The following is a 19,809-nucleotide window of genomic DNA, read 5'->3' on the forward strand; positions in this document are numbered from 1 at the left end:
CAGCTTCCATTGTTAAAGGACCAAGGAAGCTTACATTCTATGAAAAGGAAGAAACTGACCAGCTATAAAGAGGCTAAATTTAGTTACGGATAGTTTTAAAAAAGGAGTGCTTTGAAATGATGGCGGCCTAATTACTAATTTTGAAACACACAAATCATGTTGATAGATGGGGGAATATATAGCATAGCTTTCACATGCAGGAGTCCTCTCTCTGCCCTGCTGCTAGTGAGATAGAGGCAAACTCAGAAAGGGACTGTGATAGTAAAAGAAAGCTCAGACAGTGTAAAATAGACGCAGAAACTGAGGAAGAGCAATTACAGTGTGCCTTTCAGATAACAAACCATTTAACACCACCATTCTGAAATGGTCTACTTTTCTTCATAGGGCTTCCCTGGCTGCTCAGTGAAAGTGGCAAAACCTTTTTTATCCATCACTGCTGACAAACAGTCTGGCCGGTGCTCTGTTTCAGATGTCATACTGAATCATTGTTAAGGAAGCCTGAGTACGGCTGAGCGCAGGGGTGCCATCATGTGATCTCCAAATGTTTTGGACTGCAGCTCCCATCGGCCTCACCCAGCACATCCAAGGGTCAGGGATGACAGCAGTGGTAGTCCAGCAACATCAGGGAAGGGTGGGGGAAACCACATTGATCATCCCCCTCCCTGGTTTAGTGTCATGTCTGACCTGACAAACCATAGTTTACAACCGCTGCTCTGCCTTCGGAGGGCACTCCACTGTGGTGCCGAGGATCTGGAGAATCAAAGCAGACAAGCAGCTCTGACCCCTGGTTGGCCTCTATTATGTTTGGAAGCTCGCATCATTCTTTAGCATGATGTCTAAACTGACCCTGAACCATCTGAATGCAAAGTGTGAATGTGGCAAACACACACCTCATGCCTCATCGGGAGAAGTTTTACCATCTTTGTCAAATCGGGTATACCCAATTTTGATGACTGATTGGATTTAAGGTTGTATATATTCTTTTGTCACTCCCTTTTGTCTTTTTTTGGGGGGGGACCCAGGTGGCGCTGTGGGTTAAACCACAGAGTCTAGGGCTTGCTGATCAGATGGTCGGCGGTTCGAATTCCTGCGACGGACTGAGCTCCCGTTGCTCGGTCCCAGCTCCTGCCCACCTAGCAGTTCGAAAGCACATCAAAGTGCAAGTAGATAAATAGGGACCGTTCTGGCGGGAAGGTAAACGGCGTTTCTGTGTGCTGCTCTGGTTCGCCAGAAGCAGCTTTGTCATGCTGGCCACATGACCCGGAAGCTGTCTGTGGACAAACGCCGGCTCCCTCGGCCTATAGAGCGAGATGAGCACCGCAACCCCAGAGTCGGACACGACTGGACCTGATGGTCAGGGGCCCCTTTACCTTTACCTTTTGTCTTTTAAATAAATGTATCTTCAGTGGCAGACTTGGGTTTAGTTGAAATACTTTATTGTCACTTGAACAACTTGTATACAGTGAGATTACATGAGCACCCCCCCCCACTCAGCTCTCTTAGTCTTAATTCCCCTCGTTTACGGATGCACACCCACCAAATCCGAAAGTCAGTTGCCCTGTTGTGATCTTTTCATTCAGCAGCCTAATGGATGACTGATTGGCTTCTACCCATGGATAGAAGCTGTTCTTTACCCTGTTGGTGCGACCAATCATGCTTCTATATCTTCTGCCCGAGGGCAGGAGATCAAGAGAGTGCGGAAAGGTTTGCTGCTGAGTAGTGTGTGGAGTAGCCCTTAGATGTGTCTCTCCAAACGGCTCTTCTGAATGAAGTTCTCCACCCTTGGAAAGTCTCAGCACATACTAGCACATTTTTATTCAGGCTATTTTTATTCTGTTCTTCAGTTTTGTGTCTGATCCCTAAAGGGAATTCTCTGGGTTGCATCTGCAGTTGTTGGACATTTGCTTTGGCTGCGTGGGATGCACCTGTTCTGCTCCAAAACGCGGGGGGGGGGGAAGAGGAGGTGCTGCTCTTCAGAAGCCGATACACACCTGCTGGACAATCGTCCTGCAAGAGAAGATGGTCTTGCTGAGGGATTGACTCTGACTTTATTTCAAGCAGACCATGACGGTTTTCCTTTCCTTTGGCTGCATTCCTTCTGGAGCATATCCAGTTCCCACTGGGACTATTCTCCTGCACAAGCCAACCTGAAATAAATGAGAGGTGCAAAGAGAACAGTTCTTGCATAACTCCTGCTCACTTCAGTAAGGCTCAAGGAAGAGAATGTCTTGAGGGACTGGGCCTGTTAAATTTAAATGAGCTCACCCTGGAATGCATGGTTTGAGAACTACATACAGCCTTTTAATTTCCCCAAACCCGAGAGAGCGCAAAGTTCATCGGCGAAGTTGACTAGTTTGGGGTTTGGGGTTTTTTGGGTGGTGGAAGAAAATTACTTTCCCAGATAATCAAGGAGCAGAAAATGGTGAGAGTCAGCAATATTTTAAACCAGCGACCTATTTCTTCAAGGTTTCAGGATGTCTGAGCCTCTCCCAAACACTCCGCAAGAACAAACATACAGTAAAGCAAGGAGGGTGGAGGGAGAGAAGGGGAGGGAAATTCTACTTTCAGAACAAACTGACCAGCTTGTTATTTTCCCTCCTTTCCCTTTATTAGTTGTTAGGGGACTATGACAAGGTGAAGGCCGTGTCGGAAGGCAGAGACTGCCAGTGCAAGTGTGTGGTGAAGCCCTTGGGCAGAGGCGCTTGCCAGAGGATTAACGAAGGAGCTTCCAAACCGGAGGATTTTTACACGGTGGAAACGATCACTTCCGGACCGGAATGCAAATGTTCGTGTGTAGCCCCTCCATCTGCTCTGAACCCTTGCGAGGGGGATTTCAGGCTGAAGAAACTGCAAGAAGCAGACGGCAAGGACTTCAAGGTATTTGACACACACACACACACACACACACACACACACACACACACACACACACAGCAACTGTGATTTCTCATTCCCAAGCAATAGGCAGCCCTATTGGTATTCCTTTTTAGGAGATAAATCTGTAGACTCCTGACTTTTTTTTGAAAACGAACATGATACCTAAAAACGTACCAGGTTTGAGGGGCAGGGAAGCAGGCAGACAACCATAAAATGCTAGTGTATAAAACAGCAGCCCCTCAAAGCCAAGCATTCAGCATGTTCTTAAGAAACAGGGGTGAGAAGCCAATGGTGGCCTGGATATAGTTGGACTCCACTTCCCATCAGCAGCGGCTACATGGCCAGCGGTCAGGGATGATTGGGGATGCAGGCTAACAACATTGGAAGGAGCACAGGTTCCTCATCCCTCCCTGAAAGCAACTCCCTCCTCTGAAGACTTCTGGCCAGCAACTTGCCTCTTTGCTCCTAGACTGAGGGAAGGAGGTAGCCGTGTTGGTCTGATGAAGTCGAAATAAATAAATAAATTGCCCAGTAGCACCTTAGAGTCCAACTAAGTTTGTTCCGGGTATAAGCTTTCGTGTGCACGCACACTTCTTCCGATACACTGAAACAGAAGTCACCAGACCCTTATACAGAGTGGGAGGGTGGGGAGGGGTATTACTCAGAAGGGCAGTAGGAGATGGGGGATTGACTCAATGGGAATGGTAAACCTGTTGATGACTGTTATATAAGGGTCTGGTGACTTCTGTTTCAGTGTATCGGAAGATTCCAACTAAACATTAAGAACTTCCAACTAAACATTAAGAGCTGTTCAGCAGTGGAACAGATTCCCACAAGAGGTGGTGGACTCTCCTTCCTTGGAGGATTTTAAGCAGAGGTTGGATGGCCATCTATCATGGATGCTTTACTTGAAATTCCTTTATTGTAGGGGGCTGGACTAGATGACCCTTGGGTCCCTTCCAACTTTATGATTCTATGATCCACACACTTGTAATTGGGTAACAGTTACGGGTAACATAAATGTGACAGATTTCAAAGTGTGGAACGCTTTGAATACTCAGAAAGCACTTTATAAATTATGAGTAGTGTCAATGAGTCTTGCTTAGTTTTGTGTGAATGTCCATTTTGCTTTATGAACATTTCTGCTTTGCCAGCTGTGAAAAGTTTCAGCAAAACACAACTAATGATATTCATGCTTTCCCTATAGCAACGCATAGGGAATGCTACACATTTTATACTTATTCTTTGTGGAAAGTGATACTGCTGAGCGACGTTGTGTACGTGGCAGTACGTGGTAGCTGTGGCAGATCTGCGATGAGCTGCAGGGGGCAAAGGAAGAGAAGAATGTTCCTGAAAAATCAGACTCATTCTCCGTATGCACTTCCCTTCCCAGCTGGAAATAAAACTTTTTAAAAAACAACAACAACCCAGAACACAATTCTGGCTTTGGTTTTGCCAATTTGTGGCATTCCAAAGCTCTTTCTTTCAAATTAGTCTCCATTTTGTGTGCATATCCCAACAGTTATAATTCTGCATAGGGCTACATGCTAAAGATGGGCCTGGTCTTGCAAGCTCAGACCAACAGTCCTCTTTGCAATGGGGGCCAACCAGATGTCTATGGAAAACTTGCAAGGGCAGCATGATGGCAGCGACAAGCCCATGGGGATTTTGTGTGTGTGTGTGTGTGTGTGTGTGTGTGTGTGTGTTACTGTACACATCTGGTGCTTGGAGACATAGAGACAGCCTCTGGCCACAAGGGTTCCACTTAGTTTCCTGCTTTCCTTCCCGCAGTCTGCCTTTCATTCCCTCGGGGCCAGCATGCGCTGTCCTCCGAGTGGCTTCCCACACTCATTTGGGGTTGTGCTTCTGTGGAAAAAGGCACATACCAGGAAGCCGCCAGCTTCATGTGCTTGTTCTGGTAATTGTCGACTTTCCTTATTTTCTGCTTTACAAGGCTTTTTTTTTTTTTTTTGGCAGTCCAAAATGTAACTGGAGACAGTTGTTTTAGGTTTGTTCTCGCAACCCTGAAAGACATGAAACGTGAGCCTCCAGCTCTCTCCTGCCTGGGCAAGTTCAAATGAACTGTCTGATGGAATGGACTGTCTGACCAGCAACACCTCCTTTGTTCTCTGAGCAGCAAGGTGGCAGCAAGACTTTGCACATGAATGGATGACCTCAGCCTAATGAGGAATATTGCAAATGTTTGAAAGCTGCTACAATTTGGACCAAGCTTTGCTTGGCAGCATCCCAATTCAGGCAGCTGGCGGGAAGTCTTTGTGACATGAAATACTCAAGGATGAGCTTGCTTTTACACTTTGTGTCTTGGTGGCACATAAAAGTTTGTTTGCTAGAGCAGACCCAGGCTCATCAGACCCAGCATTCTGTTTGCAGCAGGGGCCACCCAGACGCCTCTGGAAGTTCAGAAGCAGGATGCAGAGCAGGGATGATGGCCTTCCCCTCTTCTTGGCCCTCAGCACCTGCTTTTCATGGTTTATGGCACTGCCTTTGAGCACAAAGGCCCAATTCAGCTCCCATTCCAAATAGCCATGATTCCTCTCCACGAATGTCTTCAGTCCTTTTTAAAAAAGGGCCAGCAATCTTCTGGAAGGGAAGTTAACTAACAAATTCTAGCTGGCTGAGTGTCAGATCATATGTTTTGGGAGCAGAGGGTCTCAAGTTCAGTCTCTGAAATTATCCAGTTAAAGCTATCTCTGGCCACAGTTTTGGAAAATAGCTGTCCCTGAGTTTTTGGAACGGCTACTGCCAGCTTGAGTAGAGCATTCTGGGACAGATGGACCAGTGCCTTGACTCCATAAGGCAGCTTCACGTGTTCAGATTCATGTTAACGTGTTGGCAGTTGTGAGACAGGCGGTTGTATTGTGCCTGAGAGCACCAGCCTCTGCTACAGTGCTGTGTCTCAAGCCTGCCTCCATTGCTCATGGCCCCCTTCTGTGAAGTTTCTAGGGAATTGCTGCCAGATTCCTTGTCATCCAGGAACTGTCACGTTCCATATGGCTAAGTTCCCTGAAGAGGGTTATGCAAACATGCTTGGCTCTAGAACTCAAGCTGGGAATGCTCAGAACTAGGGCATCCAGAACCTTCTTGTGCCAAGCATAATTTGAAGCAATTCATCATCTCGGATTTGCTTAACAACTTCTTCTTTTTTGGATTGGGCTTAGATTAAAAGATACTGTCAGGAGATTGTTGCGGCTACTCCCGAGTAAAGACGTTCCAGAGCCACGCATTGCCTTGGGGGCGCATGTGCGCATGCGTGTGCTTCATTTTAGCAACTGTGCCTCACATACCGCCAAGGCGCCGCTCCCCCCCGACAATGCAACACTGTGCCTTCTGCTTCTCGCCCGCCGCAAGTAGGACCAGCAACGGCAACGCTGGACTCACGCTCCGCCGGGCAGGGCCAGGCGCAGAGGGCCGTCAGAGGGGTCGGCCTGACAGGTGGGGACGTTGCCAGCTGTGGTCTGCCTCCGCCTCCTTGGCTGAAGCGGCTGCCGCAGGCACAGCGCAGCGCCCCCTGGCGCCCCGGCACCCTGGCGCCTTGCGCCACCCAGCCTTGCCTTAGGGCCGGCCCTGGTTGAGCCTTCCTTCCTCTACTGGCCGTCTGAGTCAGTGCAGGGGCTCAGTAGCATCTTGTAGCCCTCCCTCCATACCACTCCCTCCTGACGCTATTGGTGGGCGAAGTGCTGGTCAGGATGTCTGGGGGAGGCTCCCTGTAAGGAGTCCCCCTGACAGATACCAATTAGTTTCATTTTTTGAAAAACAACAGCTGCTATTGCAGGGTCAGTTCCAATTTAATATTTTCCATCAGAACAGTGAATTTCCTATAGTAGCACAGATGTGGAAGAGGAGTACCGATGGTTGCAATCTGGATACTGATAGAGAGAAAGTGAGAAAATTCAAAGAACACTTAACTGTAGCATCAATTTACGGGTGAAACTACCCATGGCCTTGTCTGGAATAAAATATTGCAGAAGATAGGAACAGACTATGAGGACAGCAGAAAACAGAAGCCAGGCAGCTGTAAATGGAGTAAATTCTCCTGAACAAAATTCAGTATCAAAATGTGTTCCGTGTGTTTAAAAAGGGTTCCATCAAGAGTGCACACTTTCTGCTGTACTGATTTAGCATAATTATAGATCACAGTTGGTAAAGTAGTAGCCTTGGACATTAAAATTAATGCAAAGGAAATAGATTGGACCTAGAAACAAACAAGTATAAAACTAAGATATTGGGGAATAATGAAAAACAAAATACCCTGGTGTAAATGAATGATATTAAATAAATGAGGGCAGATTGAGCAAGTGCTGTAAGAATTTAAATTCCTGGGAAGCATTATTTCTCTATGACCACTCATCAACACAGGCCTCTGGACAGTTTGAAAAAGCTATGAATTGATTAAGTACAGAAACACAATCAAACAACATCAGCCACATAAAAGGGTAGATCAGAAACGTAAAGTAGAAAGGGTGCCGTGTATATCTTTTAATTTTAAAAATTACAGAATTATTTATGTAATTACAATTTGTATTTCGTTCAGCAAAATATAAGTGGAGACTACGGCTCTGCTGTTGTTGCCGCCAAATGCATTTGAAGAATGACTCTTAGGTGTACGCTTCAAAGACCAAAATGCAGGGTTGCAGGGCAGAACATTTCCTTTCTTTTGATTTGCTAAGCATTTGATACAGCCAATCATGTGACAGAGAAACCCAAATTCTGGGTTTGATCATGTAGTGAACTTGTGGTCTTTCCCACTCTCAGAATAAGCTATCAGGCTCCTGAAAGGGCTCCTGACTTTGGCTGTTTTTCATTTAATTTAGAATGTAAGCTTCTTATTACCCGAACCTTGTCTTTTTTGCTTATGATGGCAAGTACATTGATGACAGTATATATAGGCATGATGATTATGAAAAAACCTTTTTGCATATATTCTCAGGATACCACTATGTATGGCCATTAATATTTTCATTTCAGAACCAATAAACTTTGGTCCTTTCCCAACCAGGACCCTATAGTGCAACACACACACACCACACACACACACACACACACCAAATAATGCTGTTGAGGACTATGAAATAAATGTGATATTCTTTCTCTTGTGTCTTTCAGTGTACAAAACAATCTTCATAACAGGCCTATAGGGGAGGTTTGGCTGAGAGATAGTTAACTTGCCTATTGAGCTTCACAGCTGAGTTGTTCAAAGGGTTCATCCAAATAGCACATAAATTGTGTTACTTTCAGGCAAGCAAGTATGAGGGGAGACAGTGACATAACTGTTCCATGATTATGTGTTTTCAGCTGGCAGCTGTCATCGATCTACTAGAAGGTGCTTTCTATGGCTTAGACTTGCTCAAGCTGCACTCTGTCACAACGAAGCTGGTTGGCCGAGTGGAGAAACTGGAAGAGGTAAGATGGCCGCCCTAGACAACATCATGACAGCCCCAAGAGAGGAACAAGCCTTCTGGTAGAAGCTGCTAAGTTGCAGATCAGTGTTCTACAATACTGAGTCCCACAGCAATTTTGGGAACATTCTGTTGTGAAATGAGATTTTGTAGGCACCCAGCATTTCCATCCCTTTACTCTAAGCCTCTTGCTCGACATGCAGAAATAATACAAGCCCATAAATTTTGCCTGTCTAACTTATCCTTGTAATGCTTTAGTCGGGAGAAATGGTGGCAATATGCCACTTACCTACAACCTGTTGCATAACGATGTGCCCTCTGTCTGCAGAAAAGGTGCCATTATTCCACTTTACCGAATCTTGGGGACTGCAGTTTGTTAAGAGTGCCGAGAGTTGTTAGGCGGTCCCTGTTCCCTGCACAGAGCTATGATTTTATTTTTTTTCTGGGAAGAGGGATTGATAGTTAAATGGTTCTGAAATTGTAGCTCTGTGAGGGGAATAGGGGGTTTCCAAAAACTTTCAGCACCCTTAACTAAAGCTGCCAGGATTCTTTGGGAGAATTCATGACAGTTAATGTTGTATAATAGTGTTTTAAATGTATGGTACAGTTGTGGCCCAAGTTGCATCTGGATTAGACTATAGCAATGCCCTCTTATATGGGGATGCCCATGAAAAGTGTGCAGAAACTTCAGTAACCAGAGAAATAACCTGAGCTGCTTGTTAGGATCATGTGGCTTGTAGTATGTTTGCTGGTGTAGAGTTCTGACTATGACCTTTAAAGTTGAGACCCAGATACTCAGAGCTTCACTTGCTGCTGTATGTATCTGCTGGATGGTTCAGATCTCTTCTGTGTCTTCTGATGTGCTCTTTTGGCCCCCAAATGTTAATTAATGGAGATTCATCAGAAGATGCTTGGCTGGAGAGTAGAACATCAGGTTGTCCCCTCACCTTAACGCTGTTTGTCATCTCCATTAAGAACTTAACAGCAGCAATGTGAAGTAATAATAAGAGGGATAAAACATGAGGTGCAGGAAGTTAAATTATCGTTGTAGGCAGATGACAGAACCTCAAGTCAGTCAGAACCTATTAATTTGCCACAACTGAACTGTAGAATATAGATGATAAGGACATGGAGTGGAATGTTCTCCCTTGGGAGGTTGTGGACTCTCCTTCCTTGGAGGTTTTTAAGCAGAGGTTGGGTGGCCATCTGTCATGGATGATTTAGCTGAGATTCCTGCATTGCAGGGGGTTGGACTAGATGATCCTCATAGTCCCTTCCAACTCTACAATTCTATGATTCAAGCTTTACTAAGTAAGAAATGAGAAAAACCTATACTGGTTATTTCCTTGCCCACCTTTGCAAATATATAGCACAGTTAATCTTCTGTTTGTTTGTTTTTGACTATAGTAGGGACCTGGGTGGCGCTGTGGGCAAACCACTGAGCCTAGGGCTTGCTGATCAGAAGGTCGGCGGTTCGAATCCCTGTGACGGGGTGAGCTCCCGTTGCTTGGTCCCAGCTCCTGCCAACCTAGCAGTTTGAAAGCACATCAAAATGCAAGTAGATAAATAGGAACCGCTACAGCGGGAAGGTAAACGGCGTTTCCATGTGCTGCTCTGGTTTGCCAGAAGCGGCTTTGTCATGCTGGCCACATGACCTGGAAGCTATACGCCGGCTCCCTCAGCCAATAATGCGAGATGAGCGCGCAACCCCAGAGTCGGTCACGACTGGACCTAATGGTCAGGGGTCCCTTTACCTTTACCTAGTGACTAATGAAGCAGAACCTTTGAATTCTTATAGCCGAATGTTTTAGCTTCCACCTTGCTCAGTTTCTCTGTGTGAAGAGTTCCATTCTCAAGGGGTGTAAGAAAGCAAGAATCCCTCAGTCTGCTGCCACAATCTGTGCTTATGAGACTATTTCTCATAAACAACACATTGTGTGGTAAGAATTCCCCTCTACATCACCTTGTTCATTACCCAGGTGAGGAACAACCACCTTTTGAATAAACCACAGAAACTATTTTTCAAGTCCAGCATCAGGATTTAGGGACCCAGCATTTATTATAGCTATTACAATAGGACAGAGCTCACTCCACTCAACGGCCAGTTGAGAAGGTCTGCCCTAAGGCACTTCAGAACAAAGGCTTATATAGTAGTTCAAACACAGCAAACAAAGAGTCATAAAACATCTTCACGTATATCAAGAAAGGCTACAGGTTACTGGATTGAGGCTCCAGTCTACAATTCTATGATTCTATGATAAAATAAATAACTTAGATCTCTACCTTAAGTCCAGGCTAGATGCAACTAGATGGGGAAACCGACTGAGTTGCCTACAAACTACCCTCCTTCCCTGTTCCAAAGTGCTTTGCTTCCCTGCATGGCAAAAGAGACCAACATCCATCCGTAGGTCTTTAGGAGTTAGCTCTTAAAGCAGGGAGCCAAGGCATCATCATTTGTTGCATCTGTGCTCCAGCACTTATGGCCCCATGCAGGTCACCAAGGAGTAAATGACCGTGGCAGCAGGCAGAGAAGAACCTTGAGCCGTATGGAAACATGGTTTCTGTTTTGTTGTCTGGGCAGCCCAGGACCTCCATACACACTGCCCGGGCTTTTGCTCTAGGGAGGTCACTTCAGTGCTGCTAACTCAGCAAAAACAATGTGGGAGGCAGCAGTTGCGAGTTAACTGGTCTCTTGCAGCCACAGCAGGTGCTGTGATTCTCCTTCAGTTTGACTTTGGTCCCAGATGCACACATCATTGTGCTTCAAGACAGATGGATGCCAATAATGAGGGTTGCCATACGTCCGGGAATTCCTGGACAGGTTCTCTTTTGTAGGTCCTACATGCCTATCTGGGGGGGGATTTTACATTTTAAAGCAAATGTCCTAGATTTTGGTCTTTCCTTTTGTGTGGGCAGCTCTGGTTCAGGCTCTGGCTCTGGCTTGGCAGCTACCGTATCGGGCAGTTCCCCTAGAAAAGCTCAACAACTTTTTGAGGCTCAGGCCTCAGTTATCCTTGGTTGGATAATGTGCAGGAGAGCTTCTGTTTTCACCTGGGAAATGCTGGGTTGTGCGTGGAGGCACCACACTTACACCAACTGCATCATGGGGGCAATTCAAGTTAATTGAATTCACATCAGTGAAGCCAAGAATCCTCGAAATCTTTTCCATGAGCCCTCTTGGAAACAAGAGGTAGCTGCTACTGATGTGGGCCTGACTGGGGGCGGAGTGGTAGAAGAGTGGGGAGGCCCATCATTTTCAGCTGTCTCTCTGGGAGTTGGGTTACCACTTATTGACCTAGAAGGACTCCCTTGTTCCTGTAATAGCTGAGAGTTCCTGTCTCCCACACCTGCTCTGCAGCTGCTTGTCACGGGGGAGCCCTCTGTGGGGCATAGCCTGGCCTGGGAGCCGTGGAGCCCACAAAGTATATTTCGCTATTGAAGGTACTAACTATTTCTGTTGGTTTCTGTCCTGCTCCATCCCAGAGATTCTGAGAAGCTTCCACAGATATCCAATGTGTTTAATTGTATTTAAAAGGGTGGTGGATGGGGTATGGATGTGAGTGCAATGTTTCCTTGTCTCTTCTTCCTCTGGCTGTTGAGTGGGGCTGGTCTGGCTTTCAGCCCGTCCAGGGCAATTGGCCACGGAAGGCAGAGCTGGAATGGTGGGGGAAGGAAGCCCCTGGCAGCAGCCATTGGTCCTCTAACACTTTTTATCCCACAAACTATAGCCTAATGTGTGGAACACTGCTCTCTGTGCTAATGACATTATTTCCCTGTGCTCATTCTAGGAATTGTCTAGAAATCTCACCAAGGAACACAAAGAGAAGAGACCGAATGCAGGCAAAATGGATCTGAAAGGCAAGACAAATTCTTCTGACACCATTGCTAACAACCTTGCTGGCATCCAGAGTTCACTGCAGAGGGATGCTGCTGCCGCGTACACTCTCACTGAGGTGAAGCTAACACCCGAACCCTTTTCAGATTTCTGCAAGCTCCTCCTTGAGGACCAGGATCTTTACATTTCCATCCCCCATCCCTCCCCAAAATAAATGAAATCGGGATTCTGTTAAGATTCTGCCTGCTACGTTTAAAGCAGGGACAACAATCGCTTTTTGTGACTCAAGTACAGTAGTCTTTAAAATATTGACTAAAAGGCTGCCTGCTCCCATGAAAGGGTAGCAGTTCATTTACTCTGCGTTTCTTGTTTTGTGGTTTTGATGGGTTGGGGTGGGGCACCTGTGAGCCTCCATATGTTGTTGAATTGACAACACTCATAATCTCCAACCAGCATGGCCAGTGGTCAGGGATGATGGGAAGGTTATTGGTTCACACTGGCTCTTTCAACTGTGTCCAAAAATACACAGGAACATTTTTATTACTTCATGCGAGCGCTATCTCTTTCACATTTCAGTATTTCAAAAATCTCATTCAAATAAATGTAGCCATATTTTCCCATCTGATGGAGATGTTTGATAAACTTGTATCTTTTACATTAATGGATATATGTGTTTCATTTTGAAGTCTGTTGACAGTATTGACATAGCTGCCAAGTCTCCCGTATTCTCCGGGAAATCCCTGTTTTTCCAGCTATTCTTAGCTGAAAAAACAGATTTTTTTTGTTTTCCCCCGGTTTATTCTGGCGTGGCGGCCATTTTGGAACTGGGCGGAGCATGCTCAGAAGCGACTTTTGATGCTGCTCTGCCCAGTTCCAAAATGGCTGCATTGCGACTTCTGGCGCGGCGGCCATTTTGGAACTGGGCAAAGTAGCATCAAAAGTCACTTCTGAGCATGCTCCGCCCAGTTCCAAAATGGTAGCAGCGCTACTTCCGGTCTGCTACTTCTGGCCCGGTCCCTTATTTCTCGGACAGCAACTTGGCAGGTATGAGTATTGAAGTCTGTTGACAGTATTGATTGACTGAGGTGGGAAACCTACGGTAACCAAGGAGATGTTCTTCCACATAAGTCATGCCAGCTGTGATCTTCATTGCAGTAGAGTTCAAGTATCAAGTAGAGTTTCTGAGAAGTATTCAAAAGCACTGCCATATACAGCACATTGCAGTTCTTGTTCCTGGGCGTTACTAGGGCATGAATGACCACTGTCCAGGCTACCTTTGTCCAGGAGGTGATTGTGGTTAGCACATCAGTCTAAGCTGGTGGAAAGTGCTTTGTGATACTGATGCCAGAACTATGTCCCAAACTAACAAATCTCTGGACTGCAAACCGATTCCTTTAACAAGAGAGGATGCAGCCCATCCAAGACAGAACTCCACCTCCTTGGTCAGATGGATAATTACTGACAAACACTCCCTCTTTGTCCTCTGGCCACACTTTAACATGTTGTTTTGTTTCTCAAAAGGAAAAATACGAAGAGGTTTTCCTGCATGATGAAATGGCTTCTCAGCAAATCAGTTCTGCAGAGTCTTTGCGCTACGCGCCCCCAGCTCCAGAGACAAAGTCAACTTTGCCAAGAAAACTGCATGTAAGGAGCCGGACTCCAGCTCAACCCAGCATCATCCGGGGAGTCACTTACTATAAGGCCAAAGATCCTGAGACAGAAAAAGACCTTGATGAACGTGAGTTGTTGTTTCAGAACTGGGGAGGTTGTAGAATGGCACTTTCAGAATTTTGGATCTCAGTGAAATGCTGGCAGGCAGCTTGCTACACTTGTCATTACTTTAATTCTGTTTACAATGCTTTGAATAATATATTGGGGGGGGGATAGCAGGTGAAATTTTAGTCTTTTGATAGAATGTTTTTTAAAAAAAGGACTAGTGGGGAAATGGGAGCAGAGGAATGGGGATGTGAGCCTGAAACAAAGGGAAATTCAAAATGGTTGGAAAACTTGAATATTGGAAACTGAAGGTATGTAGAAAGGCCTCAGCTGTGGCCTTTTAAGGCCAGGAAGGAGAATTTCACGACGACTCCCTCCCCACATGGCACATGGGATTTCCTTTCTATTGCTGTGGCACAGAGAACGTTATATGTGGTGTGTACATGTTTTCAGGGCAGCTTTTATTTTTATGACTGAGTGGAATTTGATCAGAAAGAGGATATAGGGTTTAGGAATCAGCAAGGAGTTTTATCTCCTGTGGCTCATTACTCATTGAGCAGGTGAGTGGGTGCTTGTTGGCATTCCCTTTCAGGGTGTGGATCAGCTTGCAGTAGAAGTCACTTTCTGTAGGGCACCTGTCCTCTGCCACTCTGGGGACTAGGTGACAAGAAGATGTTCCTGCCTCCCAAGCAGGAGAGATGGATGAACTAGATGGCCACTGAAATTCATCCCAAAGCCAATTTATATTGTAATTATTTTGATAATATTTCAAAAAACAGCAACGGGGTGCAGGCTTCTATGTGCCTATCAGTAGCTGGGTGGGAGGTTGTGCATGTAAGAAAGTTCTATGTATGTCCTGCTTCACCAGCTAGCATTTCATGGGCCCAGGAAAAAAAGGTGGAATCCTGCCAATCGGCTGTTCAGGAGGGGGAACAGGGTACCTGCATTCTGGTTCAGTTGCTCTTCCTTTCCTTCCCCCATCAAACTGCTGATCAGGAGCATTCCATTTTCTTTTACAGTGTGCAGTCCATTGGACTGGGGTCAGAATCAGAAGAGTCATTTTGGACGTTTAATATTAACATGGAACCTGATTCTCAGCTTTTAAGCTCCTAAGAACTGAGTTGCGCATTGCTTTCTTTTGAGGTTAACATTTAAGATGTTTTAAAGATGAGGCAATGGTAAGAGAATGTTTAGGCTTGCACACTAGGTGGGCCTGCTGAGAGAAACAAGGGAATTGCCTCCTATTGTTCATCTAAGGATACCCAGTTAGGCCACAGTTCACCATGTGTTCCTGGTACTGACCCAGTTCACCCCAGCATGGTAAACCGTAGTTAGAAGTTAATCGTGATTGTGCCTTTCTGAGCTGTTTGTCTTCTCCCTGCTAGTGCACAGAGGAACACGTGGACCTGTTTTATACTGAGTCAGCCCAGTAGTTCATTTAGTTTAGTATTGCCCACTCTACACTGACTGGCAGAGGCTCTCCGGGGTTTCAGAGATGAAATCTTTTCCAGCCGTACCTGGAGGTGCCAGAGATTGAACCTGGGGCCGTCTGCATATGAAGCCAGTTGCTCTTCTATTGAGCTGCAACCATTCCCAAACAAAGCAGGACCCCTGACTTACTGGCATGTCCAAATCAATGATTTGTGGTTTGTTTCTCTCTCTACAAACCACAGCCTGTAAGTCAGGAACAAACTCTCTTGGCTGTGGGTGGTGGGGTTTTCTGGTCACAAAGCAAACCGAAATCCCTGGTTTAGATGTAGCATGAAGCCTGTGGCTGTATGTAGTGTGTAGTATCACAGGGAGGAGGCAAACAGGCCAGAAAGGTACAATCATTTTAAACCATTTCCATCCACACCGTGTTAAGGAGGGAAGGGTGAACCCCACTTCTTGTTCTGTGTCTTCAGCAGACGATGAGCATTTCAGCGGTGAGAACCCAATTGATATGCTGATTGAAGACCAGCTATTGCAACACAGCTACCTGCCAAATGTTCCCATGAGGAAGCAGCTGTCTGTGGAAAAGCCACTTATTTACCAAAGCATCAGGCTCATAAAGGAGCATGCCACAAGCACCACATCTGCTGGAAAAGAAGCAACTGCAACAACAAAGCTGCCACTGTCCTCTGCCATCGTGCCTCCCTCTGTTGAGCCAACACCACCGTCTACCTCGTCGGATCTCCCTACAGCCAGCAGCCATTTTCCAATGGTTTTGGAGCCCACAGCAGCCACTGGGGTCTCCTCCGTGACTGACTTCGTGGATGAAGGCGCCACATGGCCAATGAAAGCAGCTGCTCAAACTGCCACACAGGCGTCCACGATTGTGGCAACCCAGAATGCTTTTGACACAGAGCCCCCCCTGGCCAAAGCAGCCACAACAAATCTCCACACACAGGCAACAGCTCAGCCGACGTCAGCTGCCACAACCAAAGCGGTGCCCCCTGCAGCCCCTGCCAGGCCCAGCCTCACCGTCACACCCACACAGGGGCTTGACGAGGAAGATATCCGAAACAGCATTGGTAAGCTTGTGTCCTCCTTCCCTCACATTGATATTGCTTTAATCCAAACTTGTGACCAGGGTGTTGGTGGAGCTCTGTTTTGACAGAGAGCTCTGTTTTGACTGAGAGTTTTAACAGGGCCTGTAATATTGTCCTCTCCAAAACAAAACTTGGCTGGTCAAGTTTGGAAGAGAAATGGAGACACCTCAACATTAGGTAAGCAAGTGCCACATATTTAGGGGATTTCCTAAGAATGCAGAAGCATTTTCTTTTGTAAATTTAGAAGAAGAACAAAAATGGTCTAAAAAGGACCTGTGAGTTTTCAGGACCTACCAAATGTTGACAACAGTTAAGCTAAAGGTGTCAGTTGAAGAGAACCGGGGTGGGATTGATCTGATTAAGCCCGATTCGGTTCAGGGAGATGTTTTCCAATGAAAGAAGTGCAATCTCTCTTTCCACAAATACTGATGCACCAGAAAGAAGTATATGGAAACACCAGGCTTGTCTATCTAGTCTGGAGTAACATTGAGTAAAACAATTGGACTCTTAAGTGGGAATAAAAGAACTAGTATTAGGCTAGGCAATATAGCACTGTAGCTCAGTGGCCAAGCACATCCCTAGAATCTCCCATCGGATCAGGTTGTGGATGCTGGGAAAGATGATGCACTTCTGCCAGCCAAGGTAGACAATGCTAGTCTGGACAAATAGTCTGACCCGATGTAAGGCAGCTTCTGAAGTTTCTTAAGAGTTTTGCAATAGTTGCCGTCTAAACTGCCTGTGTCTGATGCTTATTAGAACTACAGACTTCAGGCACAGAAAAGCAGGAAAGCACCACACTCACACCCACTGCTCAGCCACATGGAATCAGGTGCCAGAGAAGCAGCTCTCGCCTACCTGTGACAGCAGAAAGGCTACACTTATAAAGACACAGAGATGGGTGGCAGGAGATTGTTGGTAAAACAAACTGATGTAGGGCAGTGGCAGCCCAGGTTCCTTTTCCTTTTCCAAAAGGAGCTCGTGCAACTGAAGTGAAATATAGCAAATTCTGTTAGGAAAGCAAGCAAATCACTTAAATCTGAAGCTAAAGGGGCATTGCTTTTCTGCAGATTGATGGATTCTCTCTCTCTCTCTCTCTCTCTCTCTCTCTCTCTCTCTCTCTCTCTCTCTCTCTCTCTCTGTGTGTGTGTGTGTGTGTGTGTGTGTGTGTGTGTGAGAGAGAGAGAGAGAGAGAGAGAGAGAGAGAGAGAGAGAGCACCAAACACTACATTATATGAGGGAAACTAAATTCTGTGAATTGACCAGAAGCAGAATAAGAAAAAGAAATTGCAAAGTGATAGAATGCATGCATTCTATCATGCATCCTTTGCCACTGATCTGCAGGGGACTCCTAGAATTTGACTCACTCTGAGGAGAATTATCTGGTGCCTCATCTTGCTGTTTTAAAGGCCCTGGACCAGGGTCTGTTATCTGCTTTACAGACAACGTTAAGTTCTTGAGTTTTGTGGGCTGCATTGGTTACTGGCAAGCTATGAGCCTGTCTAGAAAGAATTTTGTATATGGCACATCCTCTGTGCCAACCCTGCCATGTTTATTAATATTATTTATTTATTCATTCATTCATTCACCTATGTATTCCACAACATTTCTATACTGCTTGAGTAATCCTGTCTTGAAGTAACCAGGGCAGGGCTGCTGTGTCCAGGCCCTCCCAGTCCAGGAACCATCATAGCTGCCATATCAGTTGCAGCTGGTAAAAGGCACTCCTAGCCACTGAGGTTACCTAGGCCTCTAGTGACAAGCCTGGATCCAGAAGCAACCCCAGATTGTGAACCTGGCCGTTTTGGGAATGTGTAACCCCGTTCAGAGTAGGCAATTGACCAATTTCTCTGCCATAGGAACAACTCATCCACAGTGCCTCCATCTTGCCTGAATTCAGATGTTATAGAGAAATAGAGCTGAGTGTCAGCGTACTGAGGGCACCTGGCCCCCAAACTCCTACTGCCTGCTCCCTGCAGCTTCATAGAAATACAGGCAGCTCCCCATTTGCATGGGCGTTGTGCTCCACATCATCACACACATCAGTGGGGCAGACATAAGCCCACCCCTGTTCCATGGCCAAAAACGGCACATGCGTCAGTGGCCACACATGCCTTGAATGCGCACAAAATGGGAGTTGCCTGTATTAAAGCTGCTGTCCTGCAGTACCCCATAGCATACCCACCAAGGAGCAGAAAAACCCCTTCCCAATGCTACTCTCTGAATTTTGTCCCATAGGTAGGACCAGAACCACTGTAACACATTGCCTGCAATAACTGATCAATAAGGTATTAATAACTGAATAATAAGCTTTGTAATAAGTAGATGAATAGCTCACTTTGTTGCTGCTGGCTTTGTCTTTCAGCTATTAATCACTTTAATTCACTGGCCAATTCCCATACTTGTGTGTGCCATGTTAAAGAGAAAGGCAATTGCGGCGGGAAAGTGGCAAGCGGGGCAAGAAGCACTTGCCTCTCCTTCTCCACTGCAAATTCAGCTCCACTTCCCACCAGCTCAACAGCTTCCCAGAAGCAGCAAGCTTACAGGTGAAACTCGGAAAATTAGAATATCATCGAAAAGTGCATTTATTTCAGTAATGCAACTTATTATTATTTTTTTTCTTTTAATTTTTACAAATGCTTTCTTTTGGAAATTCCACATTAATAATACAAAAAATCAACAAAAATAAATATCGCTATTACATTTCATTAATTACATTCCATTTATAATTGACTTCCCTAACAACAAATAATCACAGTTACAACAAATAATGGCTCGACATACCTTGCTTTGCATGTCATGCATCTATCTCATATATTCGTTTCACCTTTTAAGTTGCATTATCGAAATAAATGCACTTTTCGGCGATATTCAAATTTTCCAAATTTCACCTGTATGCTCACCCTCACCTGTCCACTTGTAAGGTTGAGCCAAAGGTTACTAAGAGGTTACTAATGTGCTACATACACAACACAAGGTATTGTTGTGATTGTCGTAATTTGCTGCTGTGTTTTATTAACAGGCCAGTGCAAGGACACCTTGTCTACTGTCTCTGGGCCCATGACCCAGAACACGTATGGGCGGAATGAAGGGGCTTGGATGAAGGACCCCCTTGCCAAGGACGAGCGAATCTATGTCACCAACTATTACTATGGCAACACCTTGGTAGAGTTTCGGAACCTGGACAGCTTCAAGCAAGGTCTGCCTTGTGCTGTGTGATAAGAGTGCCTGGCACTGAGGGAGAAAGACAGGCTGAGTGTTAGTGGTGGATCCTGGATGGATTCAGAGCAAAGCCAAGGCACAATGTTGAATTGTCCCAGAGTAGGGCCATTAAGGAGTCTGCTGGGATGGAGTTGGGTAGCTTTGATTCAGCAGTTTGAGGCTAATATGGACATAGAAGCATGAAGTCTTCGAAGTTAGTCAACTGCAGATCTTG

At 45.8% G+C, this 19,809-nt stretch overlaps 1 protein-coding gene across 2 annotated transcripts in view; it reads left to right on the forward strand.

The window, feature by feature from the left end:
• The window catches only part of OLFML2B (olfactomedin like 2B), a 30,792-nt gene that overhangs the window by 8,415 nt on the left and 2,568 nt on the right, over positions 1–19,809 (forward strand). The window contains exons 2-7 of one of the 2 annotated variants that reach the window (XM_035123008.3): positions 2,614–2,877; positions 8,191–8,298; positions 12,083–12,247; positions 13,651–13,867; positions 15,750–16,358; positions 19,396–19,572. In XM_035123008.3, coding sequence (XP_034978899.3) covers positions 2,614–2,877; positions 8,191–8,298; positions 12,083–12,247; positions 13,651–13,867; positions 15,750–16,358; positions 19,396–19,572 — 1,540 coding nt within the window. The remainder of the gene's footprint in view (positions 1–2,613; positions 2,878–8,190; positions 8,299–12,082; positions 12,248–13,650; positions 13,868–15,749; positions 16,359–19,395; positions 19,573–19,809) is intronic. The other variant, XM_060276588.2, reaches the window with a different exon arrangement.

The sequence above is a fragment of the Zootoca vivipara genome, chromosome 7 (genome assembly GCF_965207765.1).
Source record: "Zootoca vivipara chromosome 7, rZooViv2.hap1.1, whole genome shotgun sequence".
NCBI classification, from domain to species: Eukaryota; Metazoa; Chordata; class Lepidosauria; order Squamata; family Lacertidae; genus Zootoca; species Zootoca vivipara.